The sequence below is a fragment of the Mustela nivalis genome (genome assembly GCF_964662115.1).
Source record: "Mustela nivalis genome assembly, chromosome: 4".
Lineage (NCBI taxonomy): Eukaryota > Metazoa > Chordata > Mammalia > Carnivora > Mustelidae > Mustela > Mustela nivalis.
In genome coordinates, this window is record NC_139023.1 from 134,079,141 (window position 1) to 134,105,639 (window position 26,499).

Genomic DNA, 26,499 nt, shown 5'->3' on the forward strand with positions numbered 1-26,499 from the left:
GTTCACAATGTGACCAACCATGTCTAATGTCTATTATTGCACAGTAATGTAGGGACTGAACTGTAAGTGGTGGTCAGCTTACTACAGATTTACAGAAATTTAAGACTTTGGGCAGTATAACACAACTATTCTTTCTTATGCATTGTTTTAGTTATCTATTGTTTCATAATAAACTAACCCAAAACCTCATGGCTTCAAACAAAGACCATTTTATTATATCCCATGGTTTGTGGAGAAGGAGGGTCATGATTTCAGTAGTGCTTTTCTGATGATTCTTCTGTTGCCCATGGCAGTGATCAAGGTCAGTGATATTCACCTGGGTATGGTCTGATTTGAAGGGTCAAGGTGGCTTTAATTGTATGCCTGTCATCTTGATGGAGAGGGCTAGAAGGTATCTCAGCTGGAACATGACCATTCTAGCATGTTGGTCTCAGAACCATACTCTGAACATGGTAGTAATGGGTCCCCAAGGAGAGTATTTCAGGAGTCCTAGGAAGACACCACAGAAGCCCCTGAATGTTACCTTCTCACACCCTATTGGTTAAGGAAATTACAAAGGCTGGTCCACATTCAAGCAGCAGAGAATTAAGTTTCATATCTCAATGGGGAGAGTAGCAGACAATATGGAGCCATCTTTAATCCCATACATGCATTTAAATATGTGGGACTGCACATATTCTGAAAGTAAAGGTAACACCAGTGCTTCCTGCTTATCCTCTCCTGACAGATTTGCTGTGGGTAAAGTAGAGAATGTGTAGCCAGAATAGATTCAGGCTGGAGTATACCATCTGATATACAAGCAGGAAATCTTTAAGGGTGATTATTTTTAAAAAATGACACAGAGAATACTGTCCAGTAATATGAAACAACAATTTGAACATAATAGTATCTTAAATTATGTCTATATACATAATATATACATAATAAACATTATGTACATAATAACATATATACATAATAAACATTAATTTTGGTCCCTAGATGAGTTTACTATTATAAAGCTAAATATAAAAGTTAAATAGAATTGTGTCTATGAATGATTATATTGGTTCTTGAAGATTTTTTTGTATATTCTTTCATATACTTTTTTGACATATGCTCTGATCTTTATAATACATTGGAATACTATCTTTATATACATGTAATAAGGTAGAGAGCTGGGATCCAGAGATCCTATGAGAGTCCTTTAAAAGGGGCCTATTCCAAGATAAGTACTGTCACATGTAATTCCACAAATAAAAATATACATATTCTCCAGTTTTCCATTTCTAGGAGTGTTCTCCAAATAATAAAAGGCAGTTTGACTGGGCCCTTCCCGTACCTCTCAAAACTGTACTCAGACTAAATAGCATTAAGAACGAATGTGTGTTAAAAAAAAAGACACATGTGTGTGTATAGTGCCTAAAGATTTCAAACTGGTATCGTGTATATTATCTCAGGTTTGTATCACAGATGATATTTAGAGATAAGGAAGTTATCCCTGGCAGTTAGGTATGTTGGCAAGTTTATAAAGCTGACAGGAGCTTAAATACCTTCAAGCCCAAGATTTTCTCCTACATTTTATCTAATTTTTTAAAAAATTTTAGCATCCTGCATCCATAATTGCTGTGTATGTGTGCATATACAATGATTTAAATGGAAAATATTAATAAGATAAAATTATGATGATTAAGTAAAATGAATACCTAACAGAGACTTGGAAGGATCAGGAATGTACATTTTGTGTGTGTGTGTTTTAAGATTTTTAAAATAAAGTTATTTATTTGAGAGAGAGGGAGAATGCATGAACAGGGAGGAGGGAGAGAGGAAGAAGCAGACTCCCCACTGAGCAGGGAGATTGATGTGAAGCCTAGGATCATGACGCGAGCCGCAGGCAGATGATTACCTGGTTGAGCCATCCAGGCCCCTTTAGGAACATATATTTTGAACTTAAAGTGACTTGTGTCTAAACCTAACTAGCCATATTATCTTGGGAAAAATATTAATCCTTTTAAGTCTCAGTTTCTTCCTTTGGAAATTGGAGCTAATACTCAGGAATTCTGTGTGTGCATTAAATAAGCTTGCATATAAAGTGTCTGGCATAATAGCATATTAAAAGCCAATAAACATTGACATATCCAAATAGTAACTATAATTATGACAATGATTAGTAATAAGAATTACATACCATTTTATTGGATAATTCAACCATGATCAAGATTTTGTGTAGCCTTATGAATTTGAAACTCAATCCTAACAAGTAAAAATAGAGCTAATGACGGCTTGTCAGAAAACTTTCTTTAAAGGGCAAGAGAGGAAATATGGACTTTGTAGACTATGGGTCTGTGTTGTTACAATTTAATTCTGCTGTTTGAGTGTGAAAGCATCCACAGACAATACACAAATGAATGCACATGGTTGTGGTCCAATAAAAGTTTAATTACAAAAACAGCCTGAGGGCCAGACTTGCGCTGCAGGCTTTAGTTCCTTAAGACAGTGTGAAATCATGGAGTCATAAGTGTCTGTGGTCATTTTCCTTGAAATCGCAGAGGGCGAAAACATTTAGCTCTTCCTTTTCGTAGCAGACAAAATGTTCCTCATCTCCCCAAAGATGTCCATGTCCTGATCCCCAGAAACCAAGCATGTTACCTTATATGGTACAAGGAACTGTGGTTAAAGTAAAGATCTTAAAATGTAGGGATTATCCTGGATTATCTGGGTGGGCTTGATGTGGTCACAGGGGTACTTATAAGAAGGAAGCAAGAGGTCAGGGAGAGAGAAGTCGCTAGACTGTTGGTTTTAAAGATGGAGCAAAGGGACTTGAGCCAAGAAATGAGGGCAGTTTTGAGAAGATGGGCAAAATTCAAGGAAATAGATCCTCACCTCCCTTTGGAAGGTCCAGCACTGCTTGCCCATTTTAGACTTGAAACCACCATAGCTCTAGGAGAATAAATGTGTGTCATTTAAGCACCTAAATCTGTGGTAATTTGCCACAGCAGCAGTAAGAAACTAATATGTTTGGGTGTGTGTGTGTGTGTGTGTGTGTGTATGTGTGTGTGTTTATTATGAGATTCAGACTGTGTGTTAATAGCTTTAAAGTAGAAAGAAATCCTGGTCGAAAGGTATTTGGAGGTGGGGGAGAAAGTCTTATTAGAATAGAGATGAAGTTCTGAATGAATAAGGACAAGGATTTCTTTTACTCCTGACTTCATCCTGTCTTGGTTCTGAGAGACATAACTGATTATTAAATTTTGGGTACTTTTAAAGTATTTTTAAATATTAAAACATTAAGGGGCCCGTGGGTGGCTCAGTGGGTTAAAGCCTCTGCCTTTGGCTCAGGTCATGATCCCAAGGTCCTGGGATCGAGACCTGAATCGGGCTCTCTGCTCAGCAAGGAGCCTGCCTCCCCCACTCTCTCTGCCTACCTCTCTGCCTACTTGTGATCTCTGCCTGTCAAAAAAAAAAAAAAAAAAAAAAAATCTTAAAAACAAACAAACAAACAAAAAACATTAAAACCAAAACACAACAAAAACAAACCAACAAAACAGAAACAAAGTTCCAGGCATAGGAACGTCCAGCAATAGGCCAGTATGCTTATATCATGTTTATTTGATTTATCATATCCTGGAGTTTTGCCATGTTACATAGTTGCAATTTATAGCTTCATATATGGAATATTTAGAAAACAAAAACACCTACGAATGTTACATAATTCTCCACCATAAATCCACAAAAAGTGCATTTGATCGCAGCTTTAGAGGACTCATGGAACAGAAAAGCTCTTTTGAATCAGAAGGCTGAGTTCTGTATTCCACTCTGCCATGTTTCCTGTTGGCCTCTAATCCTTCCAATATGGTATGGGAGACCAAATGATGGTTCTCACTGAAGACAGAAAAACGCAAAGGATGGCTGGGATCCGGGAGCTCTAAATTATCTCACAGCTGCTCAAATGTCATCAGTCTCTTTCAAACTCTTACTTTTAATGGTCACCCTGGCTAAATTTTATTTCTGCATTAAATGCTATCATCTTATTTTCTTGTCCTTTGTGAATATATGTGGCAGCTCTGAATGGCCTTATCCTTTAGCCAGCGCCTGCATTTTCAATAAAAGCACCTCTACAGATGTTCATGTGAAGCTGCAAATGTATATGGCAGCCTGGCTGGTGGCCAGCTAGGTAGATTAGATGTGCTTGGGTGTTCCAGAAACACATAGTTATTCTTTCCATAGCCTAAAATGAGAATTCGATTTTATTGCTTTTGAATGGGACTCCTTAATCTCTTAGTTTGCCTTGTGGGAAATGCATTAGTATTTCTGACTAGAGCTCATGGTTATTTGCTCTTTTTTGGTTTCTTTAAAGCCTAGATTAGTAACCTTAAAGTCATAGAAATGTAATCATGGAATGAGTAAGTTTAAATGTTTGAATACTAAAATGTCTAAAAAGTTTTAGTGTAAACACTTAAGAAAAATATTTTAAAGCTCCCCAAAAGAGGGTAGTGTTTCAGCAGAAATCGGACTTTCAGATAGCTCCATACAGCAGCTCTGCAAGCAATCTAGAAATCTCATATTCTGCATTATTTACATATAGACATTCATGGCTCAGCATATGTCATAAAATAAGGTAATAAACTGTATCTTTGGGGATTCTACACAAATATATATATTTGTGTATAATTAAATATTTGTATATTTGTGTAGAATTAAGAAAAATCTAATATATATATATATATACACATATATATTTAAGATTTTTCCCAATTTCCCATGGGCCCCTATTTTTTTATTGAGGCAACATCACTACCTATGGAGGTCTTTAGATGTGGACACCTCTGTAATATTAAGATACAGATTTATGAAATGTTAGCATGTGAGTTAGTCACGCTTTTGCTTATGTGTGGTGGAACATTTGGGTGAGACTGACTTCTGGAAAAGGACCACCCAATCTTTGCAGATGACCTAACAAGCTGCTACCACTTCCAAGAGGATAATTCACTACTACCTGAATGAATGAGAATTGTCAGCATCCCTTGATAATATGTCAGCTGACTAGCCTTTGCCTAATTAGACCCTCATAGAGTCAGTCTGGTTCTATTAGCAATATGACAAAACAGCGGGAGCCAGTTGGTTCCAGACCAGGTGTCAGTGTGCCCCCAGCTAACGAGTGCACTGCCACTTCGTGTGGCGTTGCTCTCTTCTGTAAAACAGATGCTGTGACTCACTCTAGACATTCTTCATTTCATTAGGGAGTGAAGTAGTCACTTAGTTATCTCATTCACTCGGTTTTCAGTGGATCAAACATGCGTCGGCTGTAGATTCTGATCCCATTTTAACTGTTACTTAAAGGATGTGCTTTACAAATGCCATCACCCCCATCATGGTTTCTCTCTTTATATTTATAGTTGAATGACTCTAAATCACATTCAGAAGACACAGTTATTCGACATGCAATGGTTTTCAGACGTTGGTATTCTCCTGAAACACTAAATTCATTTTTTTCTTGAGATAATATTGACTTTATAATTCAGAAGTTTGGTTTCATAGTTAATAGAGAATTCTAAGTGTGGTTAAGCCAATTGTCTCCGATTGGTTTCTTAACACACTCATACTGAGACAGTGTCTATGTGCGTAATAGAAGCCGACTGAGTACCAGCTCACAAGAGGCAGAAACACGGAAGTGTTGGCTTGCCACGTTTCCATCCATGAGGTTGACCCTTTACATGGAATAGGTAGATAGGTAAATGAATGGACCAGCCAACCATCCATTCAGGGTCTTCTATATCCCTTCTAGTCCATTCTCTGCTGCTGGATTGCAGAGATAAATGGCAGCAAACTTCAGTGATTACCTGCTTTGGACCTTGTACTTTATGGTAAATGCACTCTGCTAAAATGTCCTTGTTCACTATATTTTTCTGCACTGTTTTGTCTTTGTTTCCTGTAAGATTCTTTGTGCAGTATTCATCTCTTTCACACTATCCAGTGTCTTTGGTAGAATGAAAGGAACATTCTTTTTTACTCATAATGGTTATAACAAATAAATGGCTCTCTAATGCTTATTGGTCATTATCATTTTAATTTTTGCTTTTGAAAGTAGAGTATGGTGGAATATGGCAGTATAGATCAGCTTTTTCTTTTCTTTTGTTTCTTCTTTTAAGAATCTTTCATTCCTTTCTCCTACTCCCTAGTTAATATTAATTGCTTCTTTCATTTCTTTCCTTACTCCTCCAAAGCCAGTGATAGTAGACTGCTGTGTGTTAAGGAATAGATAACTGGCCAGCCCTAAAGGAGAACCATTCTTAGTCAATTTTTTTCTTTCAAAATTACAAAAATATATGTCTTAATTAAACTTAAAATTGTGATAACATCACAAAATTGTATTAAAAAGAATGAATGTAAAAAGTTTGTGTGCAAATATTTTATGCTGCAGAGGCTGCAGAAAATTAACAAATTTTCGAGGATATATTCTATTTCTCCAGCTTTATTTTCCTTATTCTTTCTTTATTTTTTATTATTTATTTCCTTATTCTCTATTTATTATTTATTTTCTTATTCTTTCAGCTTTGCTAAAAAAATTTTAGTAGGAATGATAGTTTATTTTTTGAAAGTATGATGGTTTTTCTAGGGAAGGGAAAAAGCCTTAATTGGCAGTGGCAAATAGCCTAGCATTCCTGGAATTATTAATAATTTGGACATTACTGTTTTCAGTCTGTCTTAATTAAACTTTCCTTTGTGTTGTTTAATGAGTTATACATTTAATGAGTTTTTATTTTAAGAATTTTCTTCTGCATATTGTTAAAGTTTGGAGTTGGGGCCGCTAGCTGGCCAATGAGCTTACATGTGTAGGTAATGCACTACAATGAGGGGCAGATCCTCCACTAACATCACAAGGGTCTCTGGCCCAATGAGTGAAGTCTGATAGGAATTCTTGCTACAAGAATTTAAAAAAGTATAAGAATTTGCTAAGACCTATATGTGAAATTACTACACAGGAAAATTAAAATAATCTCTAAAGACATACTAAACTTTGCAAGTCTCTATTAAAATAAGTGTATCATCTATCTTAAAAGTAAATTAAAAATAATCTAGCCTAAAGTCATATTAGCGTTTTTTAATTTCCCATAAGCATCATTTTATTTTAGTTTTCTATTTTTTTCATAAACATCATTTAATTTTAAAATTTTTTTAATTAACATATAATGTATTATTAGCCCCAGGGGTACAGGTCTGTGAATCGCCAGGTTTACACACTTCACAGCACTCACCATAGCACATACCTCCCGCAGTGTCCATAACCCCACCACCCTAGCCCTACCCCCCTCATCCCTGCAATCCTTAGTTTGTTTTGTGAGATTAAGAGTCTCTTATGGTTTGTCCTCCTCCCGATCCCATCTTGTTTTATTTTTTCCTTTCCTGTCCCCCAAACCCCCCACTTTGCCTTTCAACTTCCTCATATCAAGGAGATCATAATGATAATTGTCTTTCTCTGATTGACTCATTTCACTGAGCATAATACCCTCTAGTTTCATCCATGTCATTGCAAATGGCAAGATTTCATTTCTTTTGATGGCTGTATAGTATTCCAGTGTGTGTGTGTGTGTGTGTGTGTGTGTGTGTACATATATGTATATATATATATGCTTCTTCTTTATTCATTCATCTGTTGATGGACATCTAGGTTCTTTCCATAGTTTGGCTGTTGTGGACATTGCTGCTATAAACATTTAGGTGCTTGTGCTCCTTCAGATCACTATATTTGTATCTTTAGAGTAAATACCCAGTATTGTGATTGCTGGGTCATAGGGTAGCTCTATTTTCAACTTTTTGAGAAAGCTCAATGCTGTTTTCCAGAGTGGCTGTACCAGCTTGCATTCCCACCAACAGTGTAGAAGGGTTCCTCTTTCTCAACATCCTTGCCAGCATCTGTCATTTCCTGGCTTGTTAATTTTAGCCATTCTGACTAGTGTGAGGTAGTATCTCATTGTGGTTTTGATTTGTATTTCCCTGATGCCAACTGATATGGAGCACTTTTTCATGTGTCTGTTGGCCATCTGGATGTCTTTTTTGCAGAAATGTTTGTTCGTGTCCTCTGCCCTTTCTCGATTGGATTATTTGGTCTTTGGGTGTTGAGTTTGATAAGTTATTTATAGATTTTGGATACTAGCCCTTTATCTGATATGTCATTTGCAAATATCTTCTCCCATTCTGTCAGTTGTCTTTTGGTTTTGTTGACTGTTTCCTTTGCTGTGCAAAAGCTTTTGATCTTGAGGAAGTCCCAATAGTTCATTTTTTGCCCTTGCTTTCCTTGCCTTTGGCAATGTTTCTAGAAAAATAGTTGTTGCAGCTGAGGTCAAAGAGGTTGCTGCCTGTGTTCTCCTCAAGGATTTTGATGGATTCCTTTCTCACATTGAGGTCTTTCATTCATTTTGAGTCTATTTTCATGTGTGGTATAAGAAAATGGTCCAGTTTCATTCTTCTACATGTGGTTGTCCAATTTTCCCAACACCATTTGTTGAAGAGACTGTCTTTTTTCCATTGGACATTCTTTCCTGCTTTGTTGAAGACTAGTTGACCATAGAGTTGAGGGTCTATTTCTGGTCTCTTTATTCCGTTTCACTGATCTATGTGTCTGTTTTTCTGCCAGTACCATACTGTCTTGATGATGACTGCTTTGTAATAGAGCTTGAAGTCTGGAATTGTGATGCCACCAACGTTGGCTTTCTTTTTCAAAATTCCTGTGGCTATTTGAGGTCTTTTCTGGTTCCATATAAATTTTAGGATTATTTGTTCCATCTCTTTGGAAAAAAAAAGGATAGTATTTTGATTGCATTAAACGTGTAGATTGCTTTAGGTAGCATAGACATTTTCACATTATTTTTTCTTCCAATCCAGGAACATGGAGCATTTTTCCATTTCTTTGTGTCTTCCTCAATTTCTTTCATGAGTACTTTATAGTTTTCTGAGTACAGATTCTTTGCCTCTTTGGTTAGGTTTATTCCTAGGTATCTTATAGTTTTGGGTGCATTTGTAAGTGGGATTGACTCCTTAATTTCTTTTTCTTCTGTCTTGTTGCTGGTGTACAGAAATGCAACTGATTTTATATCCTGACACTTCACTGAATTCCTATATGAGTTCTAGCAGATTTGGAGTAGAATCTTTTGGGTTTTCCAAAAGACGATAAAGAAGAAAGTTTGACTTCTTCTTTGCCAATTTTAGATGCCTTTAATTTCTTTTTGTTGTCTGATTGCTGAGGCTAGGACTTCTAGTGCTATGTTAAATAGCAGTGGTGATAATGGACATCCCTACTGTGTTCCTGAAAAGCTTAGTGGAAAAGCTCTCAGTTTTTCTCTATTGAGGATGATATCTGTGGTAGGTTTTCCATAGATGGCTTTGATGATATTGAGGTATGTACCTTCTATCCCTACACTTTGAAGAGTTTTGATCAAGAAAAGATGTTGTACTTTGTCAAATGCTTTTCCAGCATCTGTTGAGAGTATCATATGGTTCTTGTTCTTTCTTTTATTAGTGTGTTGTATCACATTTATTGAATTGTGGATATTGACCCAACCTTGAAGCCCAGGAATAAATCCCACTTGGTCATGATGAATAATCCTTTTAATGTACTTTTGGATCCTATTGGCTAATATTTTGGTGACAATTTTTGCATCTTTGTTCATCAGGGATATTGGTCTGTAATTTTCTTTTTGGATGGGGTCTTTGTCTGGTTTTGGGATCAAGGTAATGCTGGCTTCATAAAATGAATTTGGAAGTTTTCCTCCCATTTCTATTTTTTGGAACAGTTTCAGGAAAATAGGAATTAATTCTTCTTTAAATGTTTGATAGAATTCCCCTGGGAAGCCACCTGGTCTTGAGCTCTTGTTTGTTGGGAGATTTTTGATGACTGCTTCAATCTCCTTACTGGTAATGGTTCTGTTCAGTTTTCTTTTTCATCCTGATTCAGTTGTGGTAGTTTATAAGTCTCTAGGAATGCATCCATTTCTTCCAGATTGTCAAATTTGCTGGCATATAGTTGCTCATAATATGTTCTTATAATTGTTTGTATTTCTTTGGTGTTGGTTGTGATTTCTTCTCTTTCATTCATGATTTTATTTATTTGGATCTTTTCTCTTTTCTTTTTGATAAGTCTGGCCAGTTGTTTATCAATCTTACTAATTCTTTCAATGAACCAGCTCCTAGTTTCATTGATTTGTTCTATTGTTTTTTTGGTTTTGATTTCATTGATTTCTTCTCTGATCTTTATTATTTCTCTTCTCCTGCTGGGTTTAGGCTTTCTTCATTGTTCTTTCTCCCGCTCTGTTAGGTGTAGTGTTAGATTATGTACTTGAGATCTTTCTTGTTTCTTGAGAAAGTCTTGTATCACTATACACTTTCATCTCAGGACCACCTTTGCTGTGTCCCACAGATTTTGAACAGTTGTGTTTTCATTTTTATTTGTTTCCATTAATTTTTTCAGTTCTACTTTAATTTCCTGGTTGACCCATTCATTCTTCAGTAGGATGCTTCTTAGCCTCCATGTATTTGGGTTCTTTCCAACTTTCCTCTTGTGATTGAGTTCTTGTTTCAGAGCATTGTGGTTTGAAAATATGCAGGGAATGATCCCAGTCTTTTGTTTGAGACCTGAATTGTGATGCAGGATGTGATCTATTCTGGAGAATGTTCCATGTGCACTAGAGAAGAATGTGTATTCTGTTGCTTTGGGATGGAATATTTTGAATGTATCTGTGATGCCCATTTGGTCCAGTGTGTCATTTAAAGCCTTTATTTTCTTGTTGATTGTTTGCTTGGATGATCTGTCCATTTCAGTGAGGGGGAGTATTAATGTCCCCTACCATTACTGTATGTGTTTCTTTGATGTTGTTATTAATTGGTTTATGTAGTAGGTTGCTCCCATGTGAGGAGCATAGATATTTAAAGTTGTTAGATCTTCTTGTTGGACAGACCCTTTGAGTATGATATAGTGTCCTTCCTCCTCTCTTATAATAGTCTTTGGCTTAAAATCTAATTGATCTGATATAAGGATTTCCACCTCAACTTCTTTTTGATGTCCATTAGTATGGTAAACTCTTTTCCACCCCCTCACTTTAAATCTGGAGGTGTCTTTGGGTATAAAATGGGTTTCTTGTAGACAGCATATTGATGGGTCTTGTTTTTTTTATCCATTCCGATACCCTGTGTCTTCTGATTGGGGCATTTAGCCCACTTACCTTCAGGGTTACTATTGAGAGATATGAATTTAGTGCCATTTTATTGCCTATAAGGTGACTCTTACTGTATCTTGTCTCTGTTCCTTTCTGGTCTACTACTTTTATGCTCTATCTTTGCTTAGAGGACTCCTTTCAATATTTCCTGTAGAGTTGGTTTGGTGTTTACAATTTCTTTAAGCTTTTGTTTGTTCTGGAAGCTTTTTATCTCTTCTTTTATGTTCAATGATAACCTAGCTGGATTTAGTATTCTTGGCTGCATGTTTTTCTCCGTTAGTGCTCTGAATGTATCATGCCTGTTCTTTCTGGCCTGCCAGGTCTCTGTGGATAAGTCTGCTGCCAATCTAATATTTTTACCATTGTATGTTACAGACTTCTTGTCCTGGGCTGCTTTCAGGATTTTCTCTTTGTCGCTAAGACTTATAAGTTTTACTATTAGATGACAGGGTGTGGACCTCTTCTTACTGATTTTGAGTGGGGGTCTCTGTGCCTCCTGGATTTTGATGCTTGTTCCCTTTGTCATATTAGGGAAATTCTCTACTATAATTCACTGCAATATACCTTCTGCCCCCCACCCTCCTCTTCTTCTAGAAACTCAGTTATTCTAATATTGTTTCATCTTATGGTATTACTTCTCTCTCGAATTCTCCCCTTGTGGTCCAGTAGTTGTTTGTCTCTCTTTTGCTCAGCTTCTTTATTCTCTGTCATTTGGTCTTCTATATCACTAATTCTCTCTTCTACCTCTTTTATCCTAGCAGTAAGAGCATCCGTTTTTGATTGCACCTCATAAATAGCTTTTTTGCTTTCAGCTTGGTTAGATTTTAGTTATTTTATTTCTGCAGAAAGGGCTTTTATTTCTCCAGACAGGGTTTCTCTAATATCTTCCATGCCTTTTTTGAGCCCTGGTACCTGGTAGCTCCTTGAGAATTGACATTCTGATCTCTAGATCTGACATATCACCAATGTCCATATTGATTAGGTCCCTAACCTTCAGTACTTCCTCTTGTTCTTTTTTTTTTTTTTTTTTTTTTTTGGTGGTTAGGTTTTCTACCTTGTCATTTTCTCCAGATAAGAATATATGGATGAGAGAATAAAATACTAAAAGGGTGGCAAAGACCCCAGAAAAATGTGAGTTAACCAATTCAGAAGAGACCACAAATTTTAAGAAGAAGAAACGGGGTAAAAAGAAGTTAAAAAATAAATTAAAAAAAGAAAAAGAAAACAGAAAATACATATATTATACTGGTGAATGAAACAGAACTACCCACTTGATTTTGGAAGTATTTTGGTCTCTTAGAAGACACTATCTCCCAAAATTTTAAATAAAGAAAAACAAATACACACACACACACACACACACACACACAAATATGGGTAAACAAGATGAAGGCATGGAATATGACTGTAAAGATGAAAATTTAAAAAAAAATTCTAAAAAAGAAGTTGATAAGATAAATTGGTTGGGAAAAGAAAGAAAAAGAAAGTGGAGAGAATTTGCTTGGGCTGTAGACTAGAATAAACCCTGTGCTAGACTTAGGGTATATTTTGATATTAGAAGAAATTGTATCCCAAAATTTTTTAGAAGAAAAAACCCTATGCGTATACAAAAGATAGAGTTAGATACCATGAAGGATAAAGTATGACTGTAATAATAAAGGTTCAAAAAGATTTTTCTTTTTAAGAAAGATATTAAGATAAATTTTCAGGAAGGGTCGATTTTCTATTTCTAGAATTGCTGCTCTTCTCTTCCATCTCCTGTTGGGTTTGTAGGTATTTGGAATTATTTGATAACTATCTAGCTGAACTTCTGCTACCTGATGTCATCTCAGCCTGCTACTCCTCTGCCATCTTTACTCTCATATTAGTATTTTCTAATAATATAGATTGTAGGATCTAAATAAAGAAGTATATAGTGAAAATTTTCTTTGTTTTAGTTATTGTACTAAGATTTACTGTACTTATTTAATTTTGATGAAAATATAACAATCATTTTTTTAAGTTTTCTCCTTAGTATACATGCCCCAAGGTAGGATGATATGCAATAGTTTATGATAATCAAAACCAAAAGAAATCAATTTTTAAAACGCAAGTGTTTAAAATTTTCTGATGCAATAATTATAAACTTGTAATTATATTAAGAATAAAATATCACCACTATTATAATTTGTCTAAGTTCTGGAGTTGATTGTGATAGTTTTGTGACAGTTTTAGAATTTCACATGGAGTTATTGTGCTGTTTTCTGCATTATCTTTTTCCAGAGACCTTACATTCTACTGATTTTACAACCCTTTCAATAATGTTCTATATGGATTAATTTATTTCTATGTCCTGAGCATGTTTTATTGATGTGCATTTCTGCTCCAAAGGAAAAAAAAAACATTCTGAGTGTTATTTTTTGTTTTGTTTTCCTTTCCCTTTCTTTTTTAAATAGGCCTTTAGTGAATTTGAGATTGAGCAGCATCAAGAATGTGCTTATGATCACTTGGAAGTATTCGATGGAGAAACAGAAAAATCGCCAATTCTTGGAAGACTCTGTGGTAACAAGATACCAGAGCCCCTTGTGGCTACCGGAAGTAAAATGTTTGTTCGGTTTGTTTCTGATGCATCTGTTCAAAGGAAAGGCTTTCAAGCCACACATTCTACAGGTCAGCAAATTAGGGCCATGTTTATCTTTCCTAACTCTTCTAGTGAATGCAATGGCTCCTATAACAGGAACATTAATGAATTTCTGAGCACAGCAGAAGAAATCTCAATGAAGCACAGTGTGTGAAATATTTGAGAGCTATGTAGCATCCTACTTAAATATCTTTGTAGTTGTTGAACGTTCAGAAAGAAATGCAGTAGTTTGAGCTGATGATCAAGTAGAACTATCTCTAAATATTTGTATAATGGATTCCAAATATTTGTATAATGGATTCCATATTAACTTGTGCAGGTTTTTTTTTTTTTTAAGATTTTATTTATTTATTTGACAGAGATCACAAGTAGGCAGAGAGGCAGGCAGAAAGAGAGGAAGGGAAGCAAGCTCCTTGCTGAGCAGAGAGCCCAATGTGGGGCTCGATCCCAGGACCCTGGGATTGTGACCTGAGCTGAAGGCAGAGGCTTTAACCCACTGAGCCACCCAGAGGCCCCCAAACTTGTGCAGTTTGATTTATATGCTCTATTTAACACCTAGAAATCTCTGTTTTAGTATTTAAGAGTTGAGTTTTCTCTAACATCCTACCTGATTGGCCGGCTTTTGCTTTAATACATATTTTTGTAAATCTGATTTGGAATTCATCTCTCCATTTTACAGAGTCTCATTTGTTTTTCCTTTTATTTGATGTGCAATACAATCTCTTTCTGAATCCTAATCCCTACTTTGACTTTGTAATAGAAGTTTTCAAGAAATAAAATATAATTTAGAAAAAAAAATACAAAAGATCTTAAGCAAAAATATAGAATATTTTTAATAAATTTGAGCCAGCTTAATACTATATTTCATAAATGTCTAGGAAATGTCCTTTGTTTAACATTAATTTTTACAAAATTGTTGCCTGCAGTTTCCTAAAGTCATTTATCTTATAGTGCCACCTAGTGGCAGTCTTGATGAATAAGCTATTGAGCCATTGCCTGGTAGAACTCTTGATGTAATACAATACACAGTATAATAGTATACAAATTTGTCCATAAAACAATTTAAGTGCAACATTTTTTATGAGCTCTGATTATTGCTTTTGTTTTCTGTTTAATTTTGTTTGAGAAATCAGAATTTTAGTTATTCCATTGTCCAATGTTATTTTCCACTTTAGTACATTTTATTATGAATATTAGATTTATATTGAAGTCTATATGTGAGAAAGTGAATATTGTCAGAATATTTATCTTATTCATACTAGTGGTGGTTGAACTCATTAATAATGTGAATTATTTCTTATTATTAATATAAATATTTCAGTTTGAGAAGAATCTTTCATGGACTACAGAAATTTCATACTAATGAAAGGTTTTTCCATACATTTGACATTTACTCCTTAAATATTTTCCTGATAAATTGTTATGCATTGAAGGGATGGAGTGATTGTAATCCCATTACTTCATCAATACTATCCTGATAGCATAGAGTTTATGGCATATATATATATATATATATATATATATATATATGTATATATATACATGTATTTATATATATAATATAAATATATAAGTATTCTGTCTATCAAAAGTTACAGGAATGCAGTAAGTTCCAGGAATGCAAGCTATCCCAAGTTCCAGTAATATGCTGTCAATTGAAAATATGCTGTCAGAATTCTTGAAATAACTGACTATATATTTTTAAATTACCTACCAATGAATGCCTCCTTCTTGGTTTAGTAAAAACTTACTTTTATAGAATCTCTTTTACCTTTGTGGGTAGAAGGATTAACATCTATATTATGTTCCAGTATGTGGGTACATTTGTTTGGGTTTTTGGTCCAATTATGCCATTACCTAGCTTGGAACTTTGGAAAATAAATTTCTTTGGATCTCGGTTTCCACATCTGTAAAATGCTATTTAAGGTTCATTATAGCTACAAATCTCCATGGCTCCTTAATTTGTATGGCCTCTGCTCGTTGTCCTATTTGCATTGCTTATATTACCGTTAAGAATCCATTGGTAGGATCCAATTAAGTTCTAACAGAGATCATACATTGAGATCTGATGGTGTATATCACATGAACTTGGCAATTTTAGGCACACCCATATACTTAACATACACTTTACATGTATTGAGTCCTCAAAAGACTATGTGATATATTATCATCCTCATTTTTCAGATAAAGAAATTGAAAATCTGGAGGATTAGTTCATTTGCAGGGATTTCTAAAACCATGTCAAAGCCTGGACTTTATCCTGACTCTGACTGTCTCCAAAGCTCACATACTTTGCACCATAGTATATTTTCTTTTAATGTAAAAGTTTCAGATTAGGAAGCAAATCAGTATAAAACTGGTCGCTGTTACTGAAGCAATAGTTAGAGATTGAATGCTTCCTTCCTTAAGTTTTATAAAACCCTCTGTTCCGTGTACATGACTGACGAAGCTCCTTTTATTTCCCTGTTCAGTTCACATTGACTCAAATACCCATGCGAGCCACCTGTTCCATTTTTATTAGGCAAAACGTGCCTTGGATATTTTTTAATCCAGCCCTGACATCGTACTTATGAGGTTTCCAAACTAAGACTTAAACGACAACCAAAGTAGAACAAAATAAATAGCAGTTGGTATTGGAATCCTGGCTTCTTAACTCCTACTAATTTGTTATTGTCAACATTTTTGGTATTAATCTGTTTGTGGTTTTTTCCTCTTCGCCCATAAATTTTTGCTCTCACTTACCCAGCTATCTTTTCTGGGTCTGTTATGCTGTTACTTTCTAGTAGCCATACATGCTGAAACCCTCTTATGTAACTGCCTACCATTTATCTCTTCTCAAAGCTTGCTGTTTAACAAGTTCATTTATTCCATAGTCTTTCATCAAATATTTATTTGGTACCTGTTTTGGATAGACATTGGAAGGTATTCCTAACATATGGCAAAAAGCTAGGCATTTGTGGACATTTACAGGGAAATAGAAGGAGTTCTTTCCCATTGATCTTACAGTCTTAGTCACACCTCTGATTTTCAGAAGTTTCAGTACTTTTGGTTTTTCAGTCGGTTTCTACTGACAAGACGGTCAAATCCAGTATGACATCAGCCCATTTTTGCTACAGGTATAGAAAACTTACTCACTATTTACTGCCTATTATAGAATACATGTAACATTATTGATGGGCCCTGACATGCACATTTTAATTTGCTTGAGTAAATTTGTAAATTTCTCTATAATTTGAATTTTATCCACGAGAAAAACTTCTAATACGATGAATTTTGAAACCAGGTGATTAGAAATATTGCTCTAATATGGTTTTATGACTATATATTTCACAAGTAATGCTGTGAAAAAATCCATAAGAAATGGACTTTATTGGAAAGAGTCCTTTTTTCCCTCTGATGGTAGGTCTAAATTCTAAGCTCAAATATGTTTTAATCAGATAATGAATAGTATTACATCACCCTTAAAAGAAAATTATTGAAAAAACAAATCAGTAAAAAATATATCCTTTGTATTCTCTCAGAGGATATGGCTACTATATAGAAAAAGAGGAAACAGTGGAGAGAAAATAATATTTTAAAACATAGCCCGTCTAAAGAAAAACAAGAGGGAAAGACAGACCATAAGAGAGAATCTTAGCTGTAGACAACAAATTGAGGGTTGCTGGAAGGGAGGTGGGTAAGGGGAGATGGTTAGATGGGTGATGGGGATTAAGGAGAGCAGTTTTTGTAATGAGCATAAGTGATGAATCAATGAATTCTACTCCTGAAGCTAATATTACGTTATATCTTAACTAACTAGAATTTAAATAAAAACTTGAAATATTTAAAAATAATAAAATAAATAAAATAAAACATGGCCTGTCTGGTAGGACTTCTTTCCTGTTGCTTACAGCATCATACTATTTATCAATGACATTTAAAAGTCAAATAATGCATTATTAAACTTCTTAGAACGGAAATTATTTCAATCTAACTCAATTAAATTAGAATGCCCACTCAAAGCATGTATAGGTCAAATTACAGAACCTCTTTGGGAATTTAATACTTTATGGGGAAATAAACAATCATGTCTTTCCAAATTAAAATGAAAACCACCCCCCAGGCTTTTTTTTTTCCCTTGTCACCTTTCTTATTCAGCTTCATTTTCATTTTCCAGAATATTCTGTAGATGATGTTCTGGCAGTTTCCAAAGTATTTTCAAACAATTGATTTAAAAACAATACTACTGACATGCTACACTACTTTTCTATTGTTCCAACTTGGTAAATGAATAGGAATATTTGGAGGAAATGTATTTAATTAAAAACCTCCTTTAAAGGGACCATATTAAATGATATATTGACCATATTTTGAAGAATTGCCATAAGAAGTCTCAAATTGCCCTCATGCTGCCTGTAATTTTCTGCTTATGGAATTTCTCTCAAGGCATATTAAAATCACACATCTTGTGCATATAATATTTAAATCTCTGTTCTTAAAAATTTTATGCTGTGGACTAAATTCTCTGTCTCTGTCTCTCTCTCACTCTCTGTTTTCATGGTTGGAACATTAATTCCAGATTTATTAGTTTGATCAGTGATCCATAGGAATGCAGTTGTGCTCTGAAACAGAGAAATGAAAACAGGCTAACTTAATGAAACATTTTAAGTCATCCTTAAATATAATTTATTTATTTTTAATATTGCCATTCTTTAAATGTTTTCAATAAAATCAAATAACTCCTCACTGTCATTTTCACAATCACAAAGGTTTCATGAAATCTCCTTTTCCATTTTGTTCAACTACTTCATTTCCTCCTTGATTTTTGTTCCAAGCTGAGGCTGGCAGAGAATTGTGTCTTCTGGATCCTGGTCTTTCTCCTACTCCTTTCCCTTTGCAAAGCAGACACACCGAAACGGGTGCCTTCTCTTTACCTCTCAGTGGGCTCCTTCAGCTCTTCCTGGCTGTGGAATCAAAGTCATCCAAGTGCTGGCAGAATTTTTTTTTTTTTTAGTTGGAACAAAAACAAATCAGGCAATTATATCAAAGAATAGGTGGAATTTTTTCTTTTTTCCCCTTTTATATGAGAATAGGTAGAATTTTAAAAATTACCTAAATGAGATTACACTGGTTTTTACATTTATGTATTAAATTTGGAAATATTTTTCACAAAATATTTTACTGGCCTTCAAAAATACAAGTCTTCCTTTATGATAGCAGATTAATAGTGTTTTAAATTGTTTTTCATTTTTTCTGGCATTTCATTTCATACCTGAGTGGATCCCTGACATCACAGGTGATGGCATTTAGATGTTCTCACTGGACAATAATGACAGTAATGGTGGCTTGCACTAATATGGCCTTACCTATGTGTCAGGTGTCCTTCAGACATTTTACATGTATTAACCCATTCACTCTTCATCTAGGTCCTATGATGTGAGTACTAGGTACGATCCTTGTCTTCAAAATGAAGTGTGAGACAAAGTCCCACAGCTGATGAAGGGCAGTGCTCAGTCTGGGACCCAGGTAGTTTGGCTGTGGAGATCTGTCACAGAGGAAAGATGATAAATTTTCAAATTAGAGAAGCATCATGGGTAGGAAGGGTAGAATGTTTGGCTTCCGGTCATTGGGCTTCAAGAGCTGATATTCAAGAGATGAACTGAGCTTTCAGGGGATTCTAATATGTTTACATTTGCAATAGTGGCTCCTGTAGCAATAGATTGTGTGAGATGCTCCGCCTGCTACCTGGAACGTGGAGGGATGCTTGCATTCTTCAGGGAACACAGCCCAGGGGAAAAGTCATTCTCATGACTGAAACCCTGGTTGGAAGTTTGTTCCTCTATTTATCGCACACAAGAATCTTGATGTCTTTCCTCTATTTATCACGCACAAGAATCTTGATGTCTTTGTCTGTGACAGTGCCCATAGGTTTGGTTGAGCCTACGTGTATTTAGATACATCTGAATGGGGTTCAATCCTGAGGATTCAAAAATGTTTTGTTATTTAAAATCATTAGTGTGGGTACACCATAGATAAATCTGAAAAATCCAACTAAGCGTTTTTAGTTGTATAATCCATCCTCACAGGGCGTCACCGGGACTGTTTGGTCACAGACGACCATGTTATAGAAGTGTTTTCATATCTAGTGTTCTGGCTCATCCACATCTTTCCACATTAGATTTTTGGTTTTGTCCCCTCCCAACTTATCCCAGTTTTCCTGGGACTTTTCTGATCTCTAGCCCTGAAATCACTGTGTCCCAGGAACCTCTCAGCATTTGACAACCAGAGATAGAAAGAAACTCTGCTTTCTTCAAGCATTTTTATACCCCCTTTTTTTTTTTTAAGATTTTATTTACTTATTCGACAGAGAGAGATCACAAGTAGGCAGAGAGGCAGGCAGAGAGAGAGAGGAGGAAGCAGGCTCCCTGCTGAGCAGAGAGCCTGACATGGGGCTCGATCCCAGGACCCTGAGATCATGACCCGAGCCGAAGGCAGCGGCTTAACCCACTGAGCCACCCAGGCGCCCCTTATACCCCTTTTTTATCTTCTTCTTTCCTAACCCCCTGCCATAAGTTTGTGTGTGTATTGGTTGGAAGGAATCTGTGTTTAATCTCTAGGTGTTTGATTTTGTTTGTTTGTTTGTTTGTTTTTTAATCTCTAGTCATTAGGAAGTCTGGGGGCTCGATTACAAAGTTTCTGAGAAAGTTTTTTTTGAAAACTTTCATTTCTAAATTATACTAGCTGTACATTTTTATGCATCTTCATCTAGTTATCTGGTATATTTACCTCTAGTGACAAAAGTAATAATTGGTAAACCATATGTTTATGAATATCTCTCTGGAAATGAAGCTGTGAAAAGAGCAGTTAAAATTTTTTATTTATTACAAACACAAAATATACTTAATAAGTTCTGGAACTACAAAAGTTCTTACAATTAAAGAGGTATGTATGTTTTTCCCAACCAAGTTAGATAAATATTTCTACCTAAATAAAATTGTTCTATATAGTCTATGTAGAGTTCTGTATCATGCATACACACACAGGAGTTTTATATATTTTGCCAATTTTTAAGTTATTTCTTATTCCTTTGGATTCTGGGTTCTTAATTGAGTCAGGTTAAACCTGAATTAAGATACTGACCTTTTTATTTCTAGGAGAATTAGTTATCAGTATCACATATCACGTTTAACAATGGAAGGATGTATTGAGAGTTACTATATGCTAGGCACTGTTTTAAGTGATTTTCAAGTATTCATCATGTTCTTAAAACTCACTGAGGTTGGGACTATTCTTATCATCTGCGTTTAGCCCTATGGATCAGATAAATGACATCTCTCATCTAAAGGAACTGAGCTCGTAGGTGTTGGAGGTGATATTCCAACCCAGCAATCCAGCCCTAGGGTCTGGTGGTGCCCCAGTGCACCCTCAGACTCTACGATTATGGGTAACACCTCTGATGATGAAAATGCATTCAGAAGTTAGAGAACAGTTACACTACATTGAAGTTGAAACTGGACTTGTTAAAACTCACTGAATTTATTTCATGTTTCTTTCCTGGGCAGAGTGTGGTGGCCGACTGAAAGCAGACCCCAAACCCAGAGACCTGTATTCGCATGCACAGTTTGGTGATAACAACTACCCGGGACAAGTCGACTGTGAATGGCTGTTAGTGTCAGAACGGGGCTTTCGACTGGAGTTATCCTTCCAGATTTTTGAAGTGGAGGAAGAAGCCGACTGTGGCTATGACTATGTTGAGCTCTTTGATGGTCTCGATTCAACAGCGGTGGGGCTTGGTCGATTCTGTGGATCAGGGGTAAATACAGTACCGACAGGATCCCATAACCGTGCTAGAAAATGCCCACTGATTCATGATTGTTACGTGTACCATATGCAAATCGGCAATGTTTTTACAAAAAAAAAAGGTTAACCCGTATTATTTTCGCCTACTCTCCCTTACCCTTCTCCATCTCTAGTGAATTTTCTCAATAATAATCACACAAGAGAGATGAATTTAGTAGGCATAAGTGATTGTTCCTGTCCACATTCTTTTTTATTCACGTTCTTTTTGTGCAATAAATGTTTAAACATTTAAGACTCTAAAGGCAGTACATTTAAACACATACCTTTGACAATTTGGTAAGCTTCCTAAATTAAAGCATAAAGGAAAAGGAATTACGCACCCAGTTCAAATTGGCATTCCCCTTTCAACAAAGACACTTGCTGAGTGGCTTGTGTTACCACTGGTGTGTGGGCCCAGCCAACACTGCCACAACGCTGCTCCATTGCAGTGTGTCACTTGTGCATGGGACATAATGCCAGACACAGGTCCGAGAGTGTCGCCATGAAAGTTTGAGATTTCCTTCATGCTTTTCTCCCCAGGACTCCCTACATAAATATCAAGGGGTCTTCTGAATTCATATTTTGTTCTGAAGACACTAGTCCCATCTTTTTGTCTACTGGTGTCTATTGCTTACATAATACTGAACTTGAATAATATTGAATTCCTCTCCAAATATCAGCTGAAATGAAAGAAAAAAGCTTTTTGGTATTTAGATTATTAAAGCAAGAAGGAATGGGTGATTTGGATTCTGGAAGTGGCTCTGCCTCAGAGTCCCTTCTGAAACAAATTCAATCTCTTTACCTTCTTTGAACCTTACTTTATTTACTTGTAAATCAGAGGAACTTGGTTTAAAATTTTGGGGGAAAAATCCCACAAGTTCCAGAACTTGGAAACAGATTTATGTTCCTAGCCCAGCTACATCACTGCCTATGCTCTTGAGCATGTCATTTGCTTCTCTGAAACTCGTTTGCTCATCTGTAAAATGAAGAAGTCACTCATACCCACTTTTCCCAAGGTTGCTGGGAGGATTAAATCATATACCAAAAAAAAAAAAAAAAAATCCCAAAGAAACATGAATTACACTGAAGAAAAAAAAGTGACTCATTCTGTTGTTTATTTGCCTGTTTGTTTGTTTTTGTCTTCAGCCACCAGAAGAGATCTATTCAATTGGGGATGCAGTTTTAATTCATTTTCACACTGATGACACAATCAACAAGAAAGGATTTCATATAAGATACAAAAGCATTAGATATCCAGATACTATGCATACCAAAAAATAACATCAAAACCTCCATCAAAATATAAAGGAATGTGCATAATGGAGAGAAGACGTATTTTTTTTTAAATGAAGATATTAGCACAAATGTTTTATATAATGAGTTTGACCAGAAGAAAACTGTAAGACCAGGATTATCTCTGTACTAAAAGAGAAGTTTCAAGGCAACTCTGATCAGCATTGCCAAGATATTGGATTTCCATGCTTGATGGTATAAATATAAATAAAGCTGATGAGAGGACATCATGTAACTTCAAGGAAGACTCCGGAAGCTTTTGTTCACAGTTGACATAGATGTCTTGCAATTTAGACAGTTTGATTCGGGATCTGTGACCTTGAAGAGTGTTTCTTTTTGACAATTTTTCAAGATTTGGGAGAAATAAAATGGTCTTGCAGGTCATAAACTGAGAAACTCTCTTCTTGTATCTTGGGATGAACGCTTTGGCTTTGTATCTTGGATACAGATCCAAATGGGATGTTGCGAAATGGGGGTCTGGGGGGCGGTTTGTCCTTTAAATGTGGGCTTGTCCAGAAGTTTGGAAACTGGAATATTTCAGCTTCATTATTTTCACTTGCAGGCCAGATTCACCTCTTTGAGACACAAATGACCTTGAGACCACTTCATTTTACTGACGTTTTGACAAGTTGGAAATGCCAATAGTGTCTATTACTGCAGTTAAACTCTAGGCATCATTTATTTAAGTGCTGGAAAATGCCCAGTTAATTGGTAAACTCAAGTTCTTTCAGTGAAAGTGCTGCCTTTTCACACCAAATTTAAGAAGCGTTGTGATGTCTTGGGAACTTCAGGAGAGAACTCCCAACAGGTGTGAACAGAATTCTTCAAAGTGACTGCCTGGATAGTCCATTCTCAAGTCACCAGTGCTGCTATTGTCTTTTCTGTTGTTGTTGATCTGTTGTGGTTGTTATTGCTGATGTTGTCATAGTTAATTTTGTATTTAAAAAAAAAATGAAATGAAGTGGAAGTAGGCTGTGCAGTCATTGAAAGGTCTCTCTCTCTCTTCTTCTTCTTCTTCTTCTTTTTTTTTTTCTCTCTTCTTGGGATTCAGTTAAAAAAAAAAAGGAATGTTGGAAAAGAGGATCTGTTTCTGAAAGACTTTCTATGGTGCTATTCCATAAATGTTTTTTTTAAACAAAGTTTTTGACCTTTGAGCCAACCACCTGTAGACTATGAATGTCTCCCTATGTCTGTCTTGTGGCATTTGAAGACTAAAGACTTGTTATATGTATCAAGAGTTTATCATTGCAAGGGCAGCACTTGTCCTGTGGAACAATTACTTATAATGCCTTAGAATTCTTGCACATGATCAAACAGAGCCTCCTAGGAGACACACTTTTTGAAAGGTTGAACAAAATAACTTATGTTAATTAGCAGCTCTGTGAGGAAAATCCATTTCCACAACTTAGAACATTGGGTATAAATATGGTGACTTGCTTTTGTTCTGCTTTAAAGCCATGTGTGTTTTTAATATTGTGTATGTATACGTGAGGTTGTCTGAGTGAGTGAAGCTACAAGAAGATGAAAAGTAGTGGGTGGTGGAAAAGTTAAAATTTATGTGCCAAGTTCTACTAGAATCCTGTCTGAAGTAGCACCTTTCTTTGGAGGTTTCATGGACAAATAATGGGAACTTCTAATTATTATTAACGCCATTAAAAAAAAAAAGGCTTTTTCTTTTACAGAAGCTCTATTTTGATATGTTTTAATGTTGATGTTGATTGGTATATGAAGTAGATTTGTTTCTGTTACCTGTCCATGAACATTTGACATTTAGTAAAATTGGGTATTTTTCTTCATTTTTACAAAATTAAACTATACACACAGGCATAGCTTATTCATTTTTTGTCATTGCTGCCCTGAAAAATATTTCTTGCATATGAATTATAATATGTAAATACATTTTTAAATCCAGTCTTTTGATCTTACTGAATGATACTTTGGGAGTGTGTAACTATTGCCTGCAATATCATGAGCTTTTTAGTGGAGCTGATTTATTCCAGTAACTTCTATATTTTTTCACTTATCTTCAATTAGCCAAATATATCAGCAATGGGAAAGAGAGGGAAAAATACCATTAACATCTAGTGTATTACTCCATGCCTAGCCCAGTACTCGGCACAGGACACAGGCTTTTTAAAAAACTTTATGCTACCCTTTGAGAATTGTGGTGGTGTTCTTATTTTGTAGTTCAGGAATGGAGGCTCATAGAAGGTATGTAATGTTCCCAGGGTCACCGTGTAAATGTTGAAACCGTGTAGATGTTGAAACCCAGCTTGTCTGATATAAAAATCTGTGCTTGTTCTACAAAATGTAGTGGAATCAATCTTGACATATATAAATAGTAGACATGTTTTTATGATGAAACCTTTCCACATAAAGTAAATTTTAGGGGTGAATTACAGTAAAACCTTCAGGATAAAATATATTGTTCTTTTCAGGAACAGCATGTGAATTCGAATATCAACTGTAGATATCTTTAAGAACCACAGTTAGTGCTAGAGAATTAAAACAAAACAAAGCATCTACTCTGTAGCTCAGAGTTAGTAGCAACGGATGGACCTTTTGTTAAAATAAATACATTAAATTATTTTATCTGGTGTGGTAGGGGAAATGTAGTGTTCTACTCTAAGAAGCATTCTGGATATTACAATTGACATCTTATTAGGTCAAAACGAGCTGCATTCAACACAACCAAGAATGAAAGTGAAAAGATATTTAGAAGGCATATATAGAGATGTTGCAACTTCAGGTCTTCAATGTGAACATTAATTTTTATTGTATCTTATGTCAGATATCAATCTGCCACATATTATTTTTATATTCGATTTTGGCATAAATGTGTTGTTAATGCAAGTACAAACAGCTTTGTTGTTATTTTGTTAATACTTGTTAGTTACTGTTTTAAGCATTTTATTAAATTAATTTTGTAAATTATTTTCAACCTTACATCAGTATATTGGTTGTGCTCTCTATTTGCCAAAGCTCTAACTCCTATACAATCATGATTATACACAGAAAAAACTGCTCCTACTTACTATGATTTTATTAAATTATTTTTCAAGTCAATTTTGAATATTAATGTACTTTATTAATGAGATCATGACTTAGCATAATTTCACACAACATTTAAAAAATGTGTATGAGAAACATCAGTAGTATTTCCAAAGTCTCCAAATTTCCCCTTCCTGTATTGGCTGGATTTTTGCTATGTAAGACTAATTTTAATATATCATAGTATCAGATTCAAATTCTGCCCAATGTTGTTTTTAAATTTCGTAGTCTCTTTTATTTGGTTTCTATTGCTACTTTATTTTTGATAGTAAGCCTCAAATATTAAATTTTCTCTACCATAGAGAAAATCTCTAAAAGCATCTAATGACTAATTATTATTCTTCTTCACAAAGGCAAATATTACTTTTTAAAAGTAAACTATAGCTATGTGTGGCATTTAAAAATAACTTAAAACAGGTATCAAAATGTTTGGAAATTTAGTGACAATGGGAATAAAACTTGCTTTTTGGAAAAATTTTTGTGAAATCTGGCATGGGAGGAAGAAAACAGGAAAAATAATCACCTTCT

General features: G+C 35.3%; 1 protein-coding gene across 1 annotated transcript in view; it reads left to right on the plus strand.

Moving 5' to 3' along the window:
* The window catches only part of TLL1 (tolloid like 1), a gene marked incomplete at its 5' end in the record, with an annotated part of 213,478 nt that extends 187,492 nt beyond the window's left edge, over positions 1 to 25,986 (plus strand). Inside the window, 3 exons of the mRNA XM_082727252.1 lie at positions 13,625 to 13,838; positions 21,351 to 21,601; positions 22,774 to 25,986. Of these exons, the coding sequence (XP_082583378.1) occupies positions 13,625 to 13,838; positions 21,351 to 21,601; positions 22,774 to 22,908 (600 nt within the window). The 3' untranslated portion in view covers positions 22,909 to 25,986. The remainder of the gene's footprint in view (positions 1 to 13,624; positions 13,839 to 21,350; positions 21,602 to 22,773) is intronic.
* Between the last annotated feature and the right edge of the window lie 513 nt (positions 25,987 to 26,499).